Below are 17,360 nucleotides of genomic sequence, written 5' to 3'. Positions count from 1 at the left end.
CTCAGTATCGGTATTGAGGTATTTTAGTCTGGTATCGTATCGAAGTCATAAGTTTGGCATCATGAAAACACTATTCTATATAAAAATATATTCTCTTTTTTTGTTATGTTGGTTTACAAATGTGTACCTTTTTACATTTTTACTCTTTTAGTTTAACATTTTGTCAAGGGCTTGTTTACATGAATACTTTTTTATAGTACACTACTGAAGGCCAACGTTGCAAGTTGTAAAATTGTTGAAAATCATTGTGATAAATTAGTCGATTAATCGACAAACCAGGTGATCGATTAATCGACACATTAGACGATAGATTAATCGATTAATCATCAAATTAGACGATAGGTTAATCGATTAATCAACACATTAGGCGATAGATTAATCGATTAATCGACACATTAGACGATAGATTAATCGACAAATTAGACGATAGATTAATCGATTAATCAACATATTAGACGATAGACTAAGCGATTAATCGGCAAATTAGAAGATATAGTAATCGATTAATCGACACATTAGATGATAGATTAATCGACACATTAGACGATAGATTAATCGATTAATCGACAAATTAGGCGATAGATTAATCAATATAAAAATAGTCGTTAGTGGCAGCCCTAATCTCGTGTTTTGTATCCTATAAAAATAATGAATAAAATGTATTAAAACAGTCATTAAAAGCGTGTGTGTTGTGTTTGTGGTCACCTGTGTGCTGGTGATGTGGCGGCTGCACTCTTCAGGCGCGTCCTCTCCTAAGGGGATGTAGAGGAAGGTGACGAGGGAAGATTCGGACCCCTCCAGCTTGAATCTGAGAGCGTTGAGCTGGTTCAGCAGTTTGACGCTCACCGCCGTGGCGAACTCGGATCCTTCTCCACTAACGGCTACAGCACAAAACATTCAGGACTTTAAACCGCAGAGCTTCACTGTGTGTCTGTTATTGTGATTTTTTTTATTTTTACAAACCGATCAGGAATAACATTATGACCACCTTCCTAAAACTTGCCTAGACAGCACTGACCCGTCGAGGCATGGACTCCACTAGAAGGTGTGCTGTGGGATCTGGCACCAAGATGTTAGCTGCAGATCCTTTAAGTCCTGTAAGTTGCGAGGCTGGGCCTCCGTGGATCGGACTTGTATGTTCAGCACATCCCACAGATAATAATAATAATAATTTGTTACATTTATATAGCGCTTTTCTAGGCACTCAAAGTGCTTTACATAGAAAGGGGGAATCTCCTCATCCACCTGGATGATGCGACTGCAGCCATATTGCGCCAGAACGTCCACCACACACCAGCTGATTGGTGGAGAGGAGATAAGTCAATCGGTATATGGGGATGATAAGGAGGCCATGATGGACAGGGGCCAATGGGCAAATTTGGCCATGATGCCGGGGTTACACCCCTACTCTTTATCGAAGGACATCCTGTGATTTTTAATGACCACAGAGAGTCAGAATCAATCCGAAGAACGGTGCTTGTCACAGTATAGTGTCCCCATCACTACACTGGGGTGTTAGGACACACACAGACCACAGGGTGAGCTCACTAACACCTCTACCAGCAGCTGCCTAGATTTCCCAGTTGGTCTCCCATCCAGGTACTAACCAGGCTCAGCCCTGCTTAGCTTCAGTGGGAAACTAGTCTTGGGCTACAGAGTGATATGGCAGATGCTCAATTGGATTGAGATCTGGGGAATTTGGACTCAAACTCGTTGTTGTGCTCCTCAAACCATTCCTGAAGCATTTGTGCTTTGTGGCGGCGCATTATCTGCTGAAAGAGCCACAGCCACAGGGAATACCGTCTCCATGAAAGGCTGGACATGGGCTCAACAATGCTTAGGTAGGTGGGACGTGTCAAAGTCACATCCACATGATGGAGGACCCAAGGTTTCCCAGCAGAACATTGCCCAAAGCATCACTGCCTCCGCCGCCACACCTTCTTCCCATAATGCACCTGGTGCCATGTGTTCCCCAGGTCAGCCATGCACACACACCCAGCCATCCAATGATCATCAGACCAGGTCACCTTCTTCCATTGCTCCAGGGTCCAGTTCTGATGCTCACGGGCAACTGTTGGTGCTTTGGGGTCAGGGGTCAGGGGTCAGCATGGGCACTGGTCAGCGGCTGTGCCGCCCCATACACAACAAACTGAGATGCTCTGTGTATTCTGACCCCTCCATGACCCTGTGGCCGGTTCTCCACTGGTCCTCCATGACCCTGTGGCCGGTTCTCCACTGGTCCTCCATGACCCTGTGGCCGGTTCTCCACTGGTCCTTCATGACCCTGTGGCCGGTTCTCCACTGGTCCTCCATGACCCTGTGGCCGGTTCTCCACTGGTTCTTCATGACCCTGTGGCCGGTTCTCCACTGGTCCTTCATGACCCTGTGGCCGGTTCTCCACTGGTCCTCCATGACCCTGTGGCCGGTTCTCCACTGGTCCTCCATGACTCTGTGGCCGGTTCTCCACTGGTCCTCCATGACCCTGTGGCTGGTTCTCCACTGGTCCTCCATGACCCTGTGGCCGGTTCTCCACTGGTCCTCCATGACCCTGTGGCCGGTTCTCCACTGGTCCTCCATGACCCTGTGGCCGGTTCTCCACTGGTCCTCCATGACCCTGTGGCTGGTTCTCCACTGGTCCTTCATGACCCTGTGGCCGGTTCTCCACTGGTCCTCCATGACTCTGTGGCCGGTTCTCCACTGGTCCTCCATGACTCTGTGGCCGGTTCTCCACTGGTCCTCCATGACCCTGTGGCCGGTTCTCCACTGGTCCTTCATGACCCTGTGGCCGGTTCTCCACTGGTCCTCCATGACCCTGTGGCCGGTTCTCCACTGGTCCATCATGACCCTGTGGCCGGTTCTCCACTGGTCCTTCATGACCCTGTGGCCGGTTCTCCACTGGTCCTCCATGACCCTGTGGCCGGTTCTCCACTGGTCCTTCATGACCCTGTGGCCGGTTCTCCACTGGTCCTCCATGACCCTGTGGCCGGTTCTCCACTGGTCCTTCATGACCCTGTGGCCGGTTCTCCACTGGTCCTCCATGACCCTGTGGCCGGTTCTCCACTGGTCCATCATGACCCTGTGGCCGGTTCTCCACTGGTCCTCCATGACCCTGTGGCCGGTTCTCCACTGGTCCTCCATGACCCTGTGGCCGGTTCTCCACTGGTCCTCCATGACCCTGTGGCCGGTTCTCCACTGGTCCTCCATGACCCTGTGGCCGGTTCTCCACTGGTCCTCCATGACCCTGTGGCCGGTTCTCCACTGGTCCTCCATGACCCTGTGGCCGGTTCTCCACTGGTTCTTCATGACCCTGTGGCCGGTTCTCCACTGGTCCTCCATGACCCTGTGGCCGGTTCTCCACTGGTCCTTCCTCTGAGCACTTCTGATAGAGACTGACCACTGCAGACCGGAAACACCCCACAAGAGCTGCAGTTTTGGAGATTCTCTGACCCGTCACAATCTGGCCCTTGTCAAACTCGCTCAAATCCTTACGCTTGCCCATTTTTCCTGCTTCTAACACATCAACTCTGAGGACAAAATGTTCACTTGCTGCCTAATATATCCCACCCATTAACAGGAGATCATCAGTGTTATTCGCTTCATAATGTTACGCCTGATCGGTGTATATCACAGAAGTACGGTGTGTGTGTGTGTGTGTGTCCGCTGTACACTAACCGTACGCGGGCAGATCCACCACGAGTTTGCCGTAGTGCTGCTGGGCTCCTGTGAACTGCGTCTCGATGTGCTTCTGGTCCTCGGTCCCGAACAGCTCTGAGCCCTGGCTGTGCTTCTTAAACTCCTGGAAGTGCATCTCCAAACTTTGGAGGATGCTGTTGGTCTCTTCTGGACCCATTTTGGCCAGCTACACACAAACCAAGGCAAAGAGCATGCTTGTTTTAATGCACAGGAATCAAACTACAATTGACCTATCGGTAAGCCCCGCCCCCCTTAGTTACTGTTGCTAACTCGGACAAACAAACGGAGTTGCTATATCTTACAATGTACAGCTGTCAGTGTGAAAACCTTATCCCAAGATGTTTTTGGACACAGATTGTAGCGTATATATCCCGTCCGAATGATGGCCAAACTGATGGTTTATCAAGTTTATTACATCGTTTTTCACTCAAAAAAATCATCGTAAGAGCTGAACAAACAAAGCATAAGAAGTGCGCATTAACGTCTCATTCACAAACTCTCTCTCTCTCCGTGGCATTACCATTAACACACACAACAAATTACACAAAAACACTCACAGTAAACAAACATATACACAGAGCTTATGCCTTTTCGGGGGTGCAGTTAATAACTGGTGAACTTTGTATCTGCAAAACAACTCCGATAAACTGAGTGCGAGCTCTCCCTTTCACTAGCCGGAGACTATAATACCTATCAAAATAAGAGTCCTCTTTATTAGACAGATAATGCAGAGCTTTAAACATATCTAAACTCACAGAAATAAAATGGGAATATGGTGAGAGATTAATTTGGAAGCGATGGTTTACAGATCTCAATGCAAACGGGAGACGCCTCTTGTTACGATCGCAGATGATAACATCCAGGATCAACACTGTTCATGTACCGCAGGGTAAGATTACAGAAATTCACATTTAATCAGTTTAATATGGAGAGATGCACTGAAATGTAGACCTTCGTGTTTCTGACCTACACCGTTGCATGAGAACAGTTAGTTATAGTTAGTCAGTTTGTACGTTAGCAGGGAATTACTAACTTTAATAGTAACTTAATGAGAGTATGACAAGCAGAAAATCCTCTCAGGATCTCTGGAGTCAGTGTTACAGTCCCTCAGGCACGATGTTTAGCATTTTTGTAGCATAAACACCATCAAAACGATGAGAGCTTCGGATTTTCCAATGTTTCTCTATGGCGCTGACACCTAAAGATGTCCGAGTTCCGGTCCCAGCGCAACTGATACTCAACTGCTATTGGCTCATCGGCGTTCGATGGGAGGGGCTTACCGTTACCGATAGGTCAATTATTGTGTTAGTTGCTTTGCTAAATGAACAAAAACACTAATGCATATTATTTTTACCATGTTGATGGTGAGTGAGTTGATGCGGTTGATGTCCAGTAGACAGTACTGCCAGGAGATCATGCTCTTGACGTTGATGTACAGCTGATTCCACACGGATAGAATGGCCTCATAATACTGGGAATTCCTGCAGTCAAACACAGTTAAACACAGTCATATCTACACAACACACTGATCATATTCCAATAAGTGCAGAACACAGACTGACACGTGTGCAGAACGTCATAATGAAATGCTTCATACTACAGAGGAAACACAGCAAACTACATTTTACTTTTTAAAGGTAAGTGTTCAATCAAGTGTGGAAAAACAATATTCCTAAATGACAGGAATCTTAAAGCTTTGATCACAGCGAACATTCAGATCTGTGTTCTGTCTTTATGAGTGAGTTATTGAATCATTCATTCAAGAGATTTGTTCAAAAACACTGATTCATCAATGAAACAAGTCTTTATGAGTGAGTCATTGAATCATTCACTCAAGAGATTCGTTCAAAAACACTGATTCATCAATGAAACAAGTCTTTATGAGTGAGTCATTGAATCATTCACTCAAGAGATTAATTCAAAAACGCTGATTCATCAATGAAACAAGTCTTTATGAGTGAGTCATTGAATCATTCATTCAAGAGATTCGTTAAAAAACACTGATTCATCAATGAAACAAGTCTTTATGAGGGAGTCATTGAATCATTCACTCAAGAGATTTGTTCAAAAACACTGATTCATCCAGTAATTGAAAAAGTCTTTATGAGGGAGTCATTGAATCATTCACTCAAGAGCTTTGTTCAAAAACACTGATTCATCCAGTATTGGAACAAGTGAAGTCTTTATGAGTGAGTCATTGAATCATTCATTCAAGAGATTTTTTCATAAACACTGATTCATCAATGAAACAAGTCTTTATGAGGGAGTCATTGAATCATTCATTCAAGAGATTCGTTCAAAAACACTGATTCATCAATGAAACAAGTCTTTATGAGTGAGTCATTGAATCATTCATTCAAGAGATTCGTTAAAAAACACTGATTCATCAATGAAACAAGTCTTTATGAGGGAGTCATTGAATCATTCACTCAAGAGATTTGTTCAAAAACACTGATTCATCCAGTAATTGAAAAAGTCTTTATGAGTGAGTCATTGAATCATTCACTCAAGAGATTTGTTCAAAAACGCTGATTCATCCAGTATTGGAACAAGTGAAGTCTTTATGAGTGAGTCATTGAATCATTCACTCAAGAGATTTGTTCAAAAACACTGATTCATCAATGAAACGTTGAGTTATGCATATAACTACTGTTCCCAGAAGGAGGGAAACGAGGTACAACACATGACTATGGGATATCGCGCTCTAGCGCCATCTGCTGAAGACACCTTTATTCACGCCTGAAAGGCCAATGACGCATGACGACGTGGGCGGGGTCCCTCGCCCACAGCATATAAATGCAGTCGTATGCGTCATTTCCCTTGTTCAGTCCAGCTCTTCACCGAGCCCCGACTGTGCGGGGCCCAGAGGTGTTGTACCTCGTTTCCCTCCTTCTGGGAACAGTAGTTATATGCATAACTCAACGTTCCCATTCAGTCGGTCAACTCGGTACAACACATGACTATGGGACATATATTCACGCCCCGCCAAGTCGCTGAACTAAACGTAATAGACCAGCACCGCCACATAACCCTTTTCCGAGGGAAAGATGCATGGCCCCTATAAAAACCCCTGTGGTTTGCACAGCCTGAGTTACTGTTGCCGTAGTGGCAACTAGCGGGTACACCGGACAAATGTGCACAGTGATGCCCAGCTGGCATCCCACGAGAATATTAAACCAAGCCCCTGACATCTCCATGCCCTAGAGTGCTCACACACCTCACCAGGCAGAACCAACTCCTTCCATGCTATAGAAATAGCCTTGTACAATCCAATGTGAAAGACATCGCTCAGATAGCGGCTTCCCACTGGCTGAGTTGGAAAACATGACAAAAGGCTGGTCAGGCGAGTGCATAGCCTGCAACTGCCGAACGCACCTGCGTACGAATCGCAAATGGCGCAAAGCACAAAGCAAGTATCCTGTTTTTCTCTGAGTCAGAGATTTCATAGGGCAGACAGCTCGAACGAGAGCATACTCCCAACCTGACTTTAGGCATATACGCCGCATTTGGATGCAACACCACCAAGTGCAGCTTGGGTGCAAACTGCAAAGGGGATGCACCAATAGCGCATGAAGATAACCAACATGCTTTGCTGGTGCCAGTATCCATGACAAGGAATCATCCTTATATTCAAGGATTCTAAAGGCTTAAACGGAGGTTCACACCTAGCCTCCAGATCAACCATCAGGTCATGACCATTACAGTTTGTAACGAGCCTAAAAACGCTGACCTTAAAGCTCCAGGTATACTTTGGATGTCTGCGTTCTGCGCACCATTCGTGTGACGTAAAATCTCGTCAACAGGAGGGCCTTTGGTGCGCATGCCACAGCGTATGAGTGACTTGACCACTTGCGGACAAAGTTCACTCAGAAGCACGCATTCCGAACCCATCTACACTTAAGTCCAAAGTATTCCGTCAGCATGCAGCCCAATTGTTTTTGAGAATGCATGGAAGGTGCGCATACAACAGCGCATGTGCAAGAAAAACAGAAGCGACAGAAGAGTCACAACAATTATACTGCACATGTATTGAACTTGGTCATCCGAGCTCATTCGACTGCGTGTGTGACGCATCTGGATGCGGGAAATTAACCATACCCGGCCTTCCTGGCCAAAGGAGTATACCGTGACCAGCTCACACTCTCAACAGATGAAGTGGAACGCGAGAGTTCCCTGACAGTCCGTGAACTGTCCGTGTGACGTAATAATCACCATTAGGAGAGTCCGCAGATGGCCGCGCACACTGTCCGTGTGCAGCCCAATTTTTGGGACCGCGGACGGTGCACATAAAACAGCACATGTGCGAGTGACATGAATCATATAGCATGTTTCCTATGTACTACTGTACACTCAAAGCGCTTTACACTCATGTCAGGGGTCTCTCCTCAACCACCAGCAGTGTTCAGCATCCACTTGGATGATGCAAGGGCAGTCACAGTACAATGGCACCAGCGCGCTCACCACACACCAACTATAGGTGGAGAGGAGAGAGAGAGCACTTGAAAACCAAAGCACTCGAAAACCAAAAATGCACTAGATAGTGCACACATGCGCCAAAAGCACCTTTCCACTGATGTGGGCAATGGAGTAGGCTATACTTTGAAAAACTCACACTCTCGACTGTGCCCGAAACGGAGCAAAAATCGTAGTATGCCAGGACCCTCTTAAGGAACCGAAAAATGCGCGCTTTAGCGCAGCACCATTAATGCCCTCATGAAAGCCGAAAACAGTCGCCCAATAAACTTCCAGCATGGAATGGGAGTGACTTTTCTTCGGAGAAGAAAACAGTATCAATCAGGCACTGACACAGTGATACAGATTTTCACCTGCACCAAACTTCAAACATGCGCTACTTCAACACAACACGGTGTGCTTCAGAAAGCAAGCGCCCTGTTTTGTAGCTATAGTCAGATTCTCCCTCTCTTAACATGTAGACCCTTAGAGACCACAGTTCCGGCCGAGGGTGCAGAATCTGCCTCCTGCATAGGGGAAGACACCATGGTGTGTGTCCTTAACAGCAATGCCATGATGCTTGTGTACCATTTCTTTTTCTCTGGCCAGCAAGATGCCACCAAAATCAGTGATGGACCCTTCTGCATACAGCAGAATCCTGGGCTATACGTGTTGGGACATCCACCCCCTACGGGGCACTCCAGTCCATAATCAAGAAAACAGCGGGCGGCGCATGTTTTCTGCAGATGCAAAAAGATACACATTTCTGCACCCGATCTGCACCACTATTCAAGAGTGCATAAGCCACCGCAGGTCTGCCTTGTATCAAGAGCATCCATGCCAATAGCAGCACAGAGGGAGTACCTCCTTGCCTACATATATATGACCATTGTCATATTTTCCATTCTGAATAATGCTTGTCCTGCTGGGTCAAGTGTTTCAGCACCAGGAGAACTATTCCACATAAATGTATGTGAAGCTCTTACAGCGCTGTCAACCACTCTCCTCTTACAGAGTTTCTCGTCCATGTTGTGACGTTTGTCATCACTAATGAACATGCCGTAACCCTGCCCAGGGGAATTCCTTCTGTTAACAGATCTAGGACTCCCAGGGGACCATGGTCTGAACGCCCAACAGCGCTACTGAACCATGCTTAAATGTCACATGGCATATAGCAAGTTACCGAACGCCCAGCGCCGGAACTGCAAACACAAAGAGGAGAATCCAGCAGTACTACTGCTATCGGGGTCATGAGCCCCAGCAGTCTCAGCACTGCAAAAGTCCTCTGCCCTCTGTTCGGTTCTGAATCTATCCCCAGACCAAGATATAACAGACCGAGACATAACAGCCCCTTTTGAGATTTATCTGAAAAATCCCAGAGCTCGTAAAATGGAAAAACAAGTGCATGTGTTTTACAACACTGCGTGTTCCCTGCTGTCTGCAGCCAGGAGCACGTCATCCAAATAGGAGAACAATATTATGCTCTGATGGCACAGCAGAACCAACACCGCTTCTGCATATCTTTCAGATATGCGCAGTGCCATTAGGATCTATAGGCAATCCCATCAACGGAGACCTCAGAAATGTTTTCTGTGCTCCTGTTTGATTGTGGCAAGATGCATCGGGCAAAAACACACCGATGTAAGCCGATCCCGAGGATGCAGAGGGCAGAACAGGTGACATACTGCAAGCATTTTTGAACTTGACACATTAACCACTCTAAAGTGTTTGTTCAACTGCCGCAAGTCTGGTATTTTTTTTTTTTTTTTTTTTGAGGAGGAGGAGGAGGAGGAGGAATTTACTCTGAAAAATCTCTTTCTCCATTTTCCCTTGTGGCAAAACTTGAATTGCCATTTTGCTGAGGAGAGCACGGATTTCCCCTCTCAAACAATGAAGTTGCAATTACTCCGCCAAACCAGAGGGGGGCGCGAGAGAAACCGCAGCCGACAGCCCTACTGGAATCGTGCGAAGAAGCCATGGTGTTGTTAGTGCGCTTACGCGCCACCGTTCAAGGCAGACAGCGAGGAGGATTCTCAAGCATCACTTGTGGAATCCCGCGACCTTCTGCAAACATCACTGTAAATTGCATAACACTGCATTATTCTCATCTGTCGGCATACGGCCAGACTGTGAGGTTAGAGGTTCCAGTGCAATCTGATTGTTTTAACAAATCAACACATGAGGTCTTGTATGCTCAACACACATTTTATTGACAACATACTTAAACTGAACCCGCTATTTTGCTGGGTTACTGCCCAATCTGGATAGATCGGCAGGCGAGTTTGCATCGCTGATTTTACAGGAATCAAACCCGCAAGCTTCTGTATCACGGCAGGACTATCGACAAACTTTGTTGCCGCTCTCCAACACAGATCAATTCAAGGGCTATCATTTCACTTTCACCCACCTCGGGGAGACGCGATCTGCCCGGTTTGAAAATATATATCATCAGAGCATTCCTCGCCCGCTTCTAGCGAGACCGAATCACCCCGTGAACGCTACACCGACACTCCTCGGTCTATACCCGATCATCCCAACTCTCCGTGGCCTCCAAAACCGGCGATCACCGTATCTGGATCAGCACCTGAAGACAGGAGCGGGCCGTGTTCGACCACTGCCCCGCCAAGCGGAACGGCAGAGCTGCCGGTAGGGCACAACGTACACGCACTGGGGTTGGAGAGATCTAGTCCAGCCTAATTAGACAAAGACTGGGAAGATGCCTCAGCAGTCCCAAGTCCCGCTGACAGCCCATCCGTGAGCCCCATGACCGGCCTCGCCGCACCGCCTCGGCGGATGCGGGACCGATCCACGGGGCTCACGAGGCTGGCCGGCCTCATCGAACACGGCCAGCCGAGAGCGGAGCAGCCTGAGTGTCAGCTCTCATAATGCTCGCAAGCGGCTCCCTCGAGAGCCGCCCGAGCATGCTGAACACCCTACTTATGATTATACCATGAACACCCACATGCCATAGGACAGGGGAGATAACCTGTTCAGATATTTATCATGACAAAAATTTTTAGCCATTTGTTAGTTGTACTAAACTCAAGCCAAAAACTTCTCTTTTATGTCTTTTCCATTAACAAGAGTCATCACTGTGGATTATCTTGTGAATGTGGCATAAGTTTGAACATTTTGTTTGAGAAAAACTTATTAGCCTTTCGTTAGCAAAGCTAAACTTGTTGCTAAATAAGCTTTCTCTTTTTTGCCTTAATTTCGACAATAATCACCACCGTGGGCTTTTCTTGCGAAAATGTGGTGTGATGGTGTTCAAGCAGCACGGTGAAGAGCTGAAGAACAAGGGAAATGACGCATACGACTGCATTTATATGCTGTGGGTCGTGACCCCGCCCACGTCGTCATGCGTCATTGGCCTTTCAGGCGTGAATAAAGGTGTCTTCAGCAGATGGCGCTAGAGCGCGATATCCCATAGTCATGTGTTGTACCGAGTTGACCGACTGAATGGGAACAAGTCTTTATGAGTGAGTCATTGAATCATTCATTCAAGAGATTTGTTAAAAAACACTGATTCATCAATGAAACAAGTCTTTATGAGGGAGTCATTGAATCATTCATTCAAGAGATTTGTTCAAAAACACTGATTCATCAATAAAACAACTGTTTATGAGTGAGTCATTGAATCATTCACTCAAGAGATTAATTCAAAAATGCTGATTCATCCAGTATTGAAACAAGTGAAGTCTTTATGAGTGAGTCATTGAATCATTCACTTGTGAGATTCGTTCAAAAACACTGATTCATCAATGAAACAAGTCTTTGAGAGAGTCATTGAGTGTTGTTTGTTGCTTACTTGTTGGCCAGGCTGATGGCCAGAGGGTTTGGCGGAGGCACTAACAGACAGACGGACGGCACCTGCATGTCCATCCCTCCGGGTCCCGTCACCAGCCATGTGGTTCGCTCAGAGTTATCCTTCAGAATCCCTTCATCTCCCTTACGGATCGTCTTCTACAGACGACACACCACAACACACACACTGTGACAAATGCACAACCATAACAGCCAGTGTGTGTGTGTGTGTGTGTGTGTGTGTGTGTGTGTGTGTGTGTGTGTGTGTGTGTATGTGATGGTAGGTTTAGGGGCAGGGGCAGTGTGTGTGAGTGTGTGTGATGGTAGGTTTAGGGGCAGGGGCAGTGTGTGTGTGTGTGTGTGTGTGTGTGTGTGTGTGTGTGTGTGTGTTTGTGATGGTAGGTTTAGGGTCAGGGGCAGTGTGTGTGTGTGTTTGTGTGTGTGTGTGTGTGTGTGTGTGTGTGTGATGGTAGGTTTAGGGGCAGGGGCAGTGTGTGTGTGTGTGTGTGTGTGTATGTGATGGTAGGTTTAGGGGCAGGGGCAGTGTGTGTGTGTGTGTGTGTGATGGGTAGGTTTAGGGGCAGGGGCAGTGTGTGTGTGTGTGTGTGTGTGTGTGTGCATGTATGTGTGTGTGATGGGTAGGTTTAGGGGCAGGGGCAGTGTGTGTGTGTGTGTGTGTGTGTGTGTGTGTGTGTGTGTGTGTGTGTGTGTGTGTGTGTGTGTGTGTGTGTGAGAGAGAAAGAGAGTGTGTGTGTGTGTGTGAGAGAGAGAGAGAAAGAGAGTGTGTGTGTGTGTGTGTGTGTGTAAACGTCACCTCGTCCTGTCTGAAGTCACACAGCGCCTGTACGAGTATCTGTGCTGTGATCTTCTCCTCTGGGTTTCTGGGCTTCAGTCTGATGATGCTCTTGGATTTGATCACGAGCTGCTGCACCATCTCTCTCTGGTCCACCAGTCGCTCTCGCTCTTTCTGAACACACACACACACACACACACACACACACACACACACACACACACACACACACACACACACACACACACACACACACACACACACACACACACACACACACACAACACACACACACACACACACACACACACACACACACACAAATTGAGTTGCTATTACTTTAGAGCATTTTGAAAACATGCAAAGTCTAATAAGATCATCACAAATAAAATTAGTTTAAAATACTCATAAAGCTGATGCTTCAATTTTATTGAGTAAAACGGGCACAGTATTTTTTTACAGTGAAAGTTGTGTTGCATATTATTTTTTAACAGTATCATCATCATATCCGTGTGTAGAAGTAGATCAGGGGTGTCCAAAGTTTTTTTTAAATGTGGCCAGATTCGATGTTGTGGAAATACCCAGGGGCCGGTCCCTTTTCTATTATATATATGACATGTTTTGTATATTATGTAAACACAAACTTTTTTTTTAGATGCGATTAATCGCGATTAATCTTTTGACAGCCCTAATATTTATACTAGAAACAAGAAAATAAATGGTATTTAGTCTATAAACATATAAATACAAATGCTCACAACTGCAAGTTTAGGACAAAAATAGTCTGCAATGTGGCCTTTATTACTCATTTAATACATGTCTACATTACAAACGATATAAAATTAGATATTAACCTACATTTCTGACAAATTGCCACGGTTACAGTGTGTGTTTCCACAGTAAACTCATGATAAACGCTGGTGAATTGTTGTTTGTAAAGTATTTTAACAGTGTTTCTCCTGATTTGCAGGTTAGTGTTGTTGATTAAAGTTTTAGTTCACCCAAAAATGTAAATTGTGTCATTAATGACTGAGCCTCATGTGGTTGGACACCCGTCAGACCTCCGCTCATCTTCAGACACAGATGAAGATATTTTAGTGTAAATCTGATGCTCTGAAAGGCCTCCATTGGCTCAACTTTACACTCTCAAGACCCTTAAAAGACACTAAAGACGTCGATACAAAGTCCATCTCACTACAGCGGCTCTACAATAACTTTATGAAGACGAGAATAGTTTTTGTGCGCAAAAAAAACCTAAATAACGACTTACATAGTGATGACGATTTCAAAACACGGCATCATGAAGCTTTGAAGCGTTATGAATCAGTGAGTCGATTCAGCGGTTTGAAGCGTTATGAATCAGTGAGTCGAATCAGCGGTTTGAAGCGTTATGAATCAGTGAGTCGAATCAGCGGTTTGAAGCGTTATGAATCAGTGAGTCGAATCAGCGGTTTGAAGCGTTATGAATCAGTGAGTCGAATCAGCGGTTTGAAGCGTTATGAATCAATGAGTCGATTCATGATTCGGATCGCGTGTCAAACCGCCAAACTGCAGAAATTTGGCGATCCAAACTGCTGATTCGACTCACTGATTCATAACGCTTCAAACCGCTGAATCGACTCACTGATTCATAACGCTTCGAAGCTTCATGAGGCCGTGTTTTGAAATCGGTCATCACTATATAAGTCGTTATTTAGGGTTTTTTTGCGCACAAAAACTATTCTCGTCACTTCATAAAGTTATTGTAGAGCCGCTGTAGTGAGATGGACTTTGTATCGACGTCTTTAGTGTCTTTTAAGGGTCTTGAGAGTGTAAAGTTGAGCCAATGGAGGCCTTTCAGAGCATCAGATTTACACTAAAATATCTTCATTTGTGTCTGAAGATGAACGGAGGTCTGACGGGTGTCCAACCACATGAGGCTCAGTCATTAATGACAGAATTTACATTTTTGGGTGAACTAACCCTTTAAGTCAGCGCTGTTTAACTGCTTTAAACTAAAATTAAATCACAGAGATTTGCAGCGCACGATTTGTAAATTATGCGTGGCGGGCCACCCCTGATGTAGATGGACCAAAATAAAAGCATTAAAATATAAAGTAAATAAGTTTTGTGATACTTGGTGCCACAGTGACACTCTTTTCCCAGAAAGTGTTGCTATAATGTTGTCCCACGGTGGGTCATTTTTCCCTGTTGCACCCACACACAATTTGAGGGATTCCCCACCTGCCAAATCCCACTGCGCGCACACACACACACACACACACACACACACACACACACACACACACACACACCTCCAGGCCCTGGAGCAGCTCCAGCAGGCTGTGCAGCGCTGTGGATTTATCGCAGGAGAAGTTCTTGCGGATGCCGTCGTGCTCTTTCTGCAGTTTGCTGTTCATATCCATCGTCTCCTTGAAGAACTGCACAATACAGATCAGATATTATTCATATTTTCTGTTATTTTCATAACTAAGCTTTAGTTATGTTGTGTTATTGTCATTTTTTCATTGTTAAAGTTTTATTTGTTGCCATTTTTACTAGGTTTTGTTTTTTTTGTCCACATACATGCATTTTTATTATTTTAGTATTTCAAGTTAAACAAAATAAATCAAAATTAGAAATGTTTCTTGGCAACTAGCTGATTTTTATTAATAATATTTTATTTTCATTTTATTATAAGCTTTAGTTTTTAATCGATGTCTATTTTAGTTGATTCATTTTTATTACAACTCGATCATTCACACAGTTTATATTAATATTTTGAATTCATTTTATTTTCATATTTCCTGTTTTAATTGTTAAAGCTTTTGTTTTGTTGTGTTATTGTCATTTGTATTACTATATTTTTGTCTATAGTTTTTTTATGCATTTTTATTTCAGTTTTAGTTATTTTAGTACTTCAAATTACACAATAAAAATGAGAAATGTTGCCTTGGCAATTGGATTAAATAAAATAAGATTAAGGATTTTTATTAATATTTTGAATATTTATTTTTTATTCAGTGTATTTTTTCCTTTTTTTCCTTTTTTTATATGTCTTTATATTTTTGTATTAATTTTTATTTCAGTTTTAGTTATTTTAGTACTTCAAATTACACAATAAAAATGAGAAATGTTGCCTTGGAATATTACAATTAGAATAAATAAAAAAATTGGATCAATATTTTGAATTTAATTTGAATGTATTAATTCAATTAAAAAATAAAAAATAAATTAATTTACTTTTTTGACAGTATTATTCAAAAAATAAGTTTAAGGATTTTTTTTAATATTTAGAATTTAATTTCTAATTTTTTTTATTTCTTTTTTGACATTTTTATTAGTTTATATATATATATGTTTGAATTTAAGTACTTCATATTTAACTAAATAAAAATGAATAAAATGAAGTGGCTGGCTGAAATAATTTTTTTAAAAATATCTATATATTTTATTTCATTTTATTTCAGTTACCATTTATTTTATGTGGTGTAACATTTCCTTTAGTTTAGGTTTAGTAGTTTGAGTGTTAGTCACCTGACTGTATCGAGCGTTTTCCTTCAGGTGGTCACCGATGCATCTGGTGATCTGCAGGAGCCAACTCCACTGCGTCTGCAGCGTCTCCATATAAGCCTGAGAGAAACCATCAGACCATCAGACACACACACACACACACACACACACACACACAACTCCACTGCGTCTGCAGCGTCTCCATATAAGCCTGAGAGAAACCATCAGACCATCAGACACACACACACACACACACACAACTCCACTGCGTCTGCAGCGTCTCCATATAAGCCTGAGAGAAACCATCAGACCATCAGACACACACACACACACACACACACACACACACAACTCCACTGCGTCTGCAGCGTCTCCATATAAGCCTGAGAGAGACCATCAGACACACACACACACACACACACACAACTCCACTGCGTCTGCAGCGTCTCCATATAAGCCTGAGAGAAACCATCAGACCATCAGACACACACACACACACACACACACACACACAACTCCACTGCGTCTGCAGCGTCTCCATATAAGCCTGAGAGAAACCATCAGACCATCAGACACACACACACACACACACACACACACACACAACTCCACTGCGTCTGCAGCGTCTCCATATAAGATGGAGAGAAACCATCAGACCATCAGACACACACACACACACACACACACACACACACACAACTCCACTGCGTCTGCAGCGTCTCCATATAAGCCTGAGAGAAACCATCAGACCATCAGACACACACACACACACACACACACAACTCCACTGCGTCTGCAGCGTCTCCATATAAGCCTGAGAGAAACCATCAGACCATCAGACACACACACACACACACACACACACACACACACACACACACACACACACAACTCCACTGCGTCTGCAGCGTCTCCATATAAGCCTGAGAGAAACCATCAGACCATCAGACACACACACACACACACACACACACACACACACACACACACACACACACAACTCCACTGCGTCTGCAGCGTCTCCATATAAGCCTGAGAGAAACCATCAGACCATCAGACACACACACACACACACACACACACACAACTCCACTGCGTCTGCAGCGTCTCCATATAAGCCTGAGAG

At 44.6% G+C, this 17,360-nt stretch overlaps 1 protein-coding gene across 2 annotated transcripts in view; it reads right to left on the bottom strand.

Annotated features, from left to right (window-relative positions):
• The window catches only part of dspb (desmoplakin b), a 73,605-nt gene that overhangs the window by 23,170 nt on the left and 33,075 nt on the right, over nucleotides 1-17,360 (bottom strand). For both annotated transcript variants that reach the window (XM_079831911.1, XM_079831912.1), the window contains exons 9-15: nucleotides 16,259-16,354; nucleotides 15,037-15,162; nucleotides 12,764-12,916; nucleotides 11,954-12,108; nucleotides 5,048-5,174; nucleotides 3,673-3,859; nucleotides 706-881 (exon numbers count right to left, since the gene is read on the bottom strand). In XM_079831911.1, coding sequence (XP_079688037.1) covers nucleotides 706-881; nucleotides 3,673-3,859; nucleotides 5,048-5,174; nucleotides 11,954-12,108; nucleotides 12,764-12,916; nucleotides 15,037-15,162; nucleotides 16,259-16,354 — 1,020 coding nt within the window. The remainder of the gene's footprint in view (nucleotides 1-705; nucleotides 882-3,672; nucleotides 3,860-5,047; nucleotides 5,175-11,953; nucleotides 12,109-12,763; nucleotides 12,917-15,036; nucleotides 15,163-16,258; nucleotides 16,355-17,360) is intronic.

Source organism: Gobio gobio (genome assembly GCF_949357685.1).
Source record: "Gobio gobio genome assembly, chromosome: 12".
Taxonomy (NCBI): domain Eukaryota; kingdom Metazoa; phylum Chordata; class Actinopteri; order Cypriniformes; family Gobionidae; genus Gobio; species Gobio gobio.
This window is presented reverse-complemented; position numbering and strand designations above follow the sequence as displayed.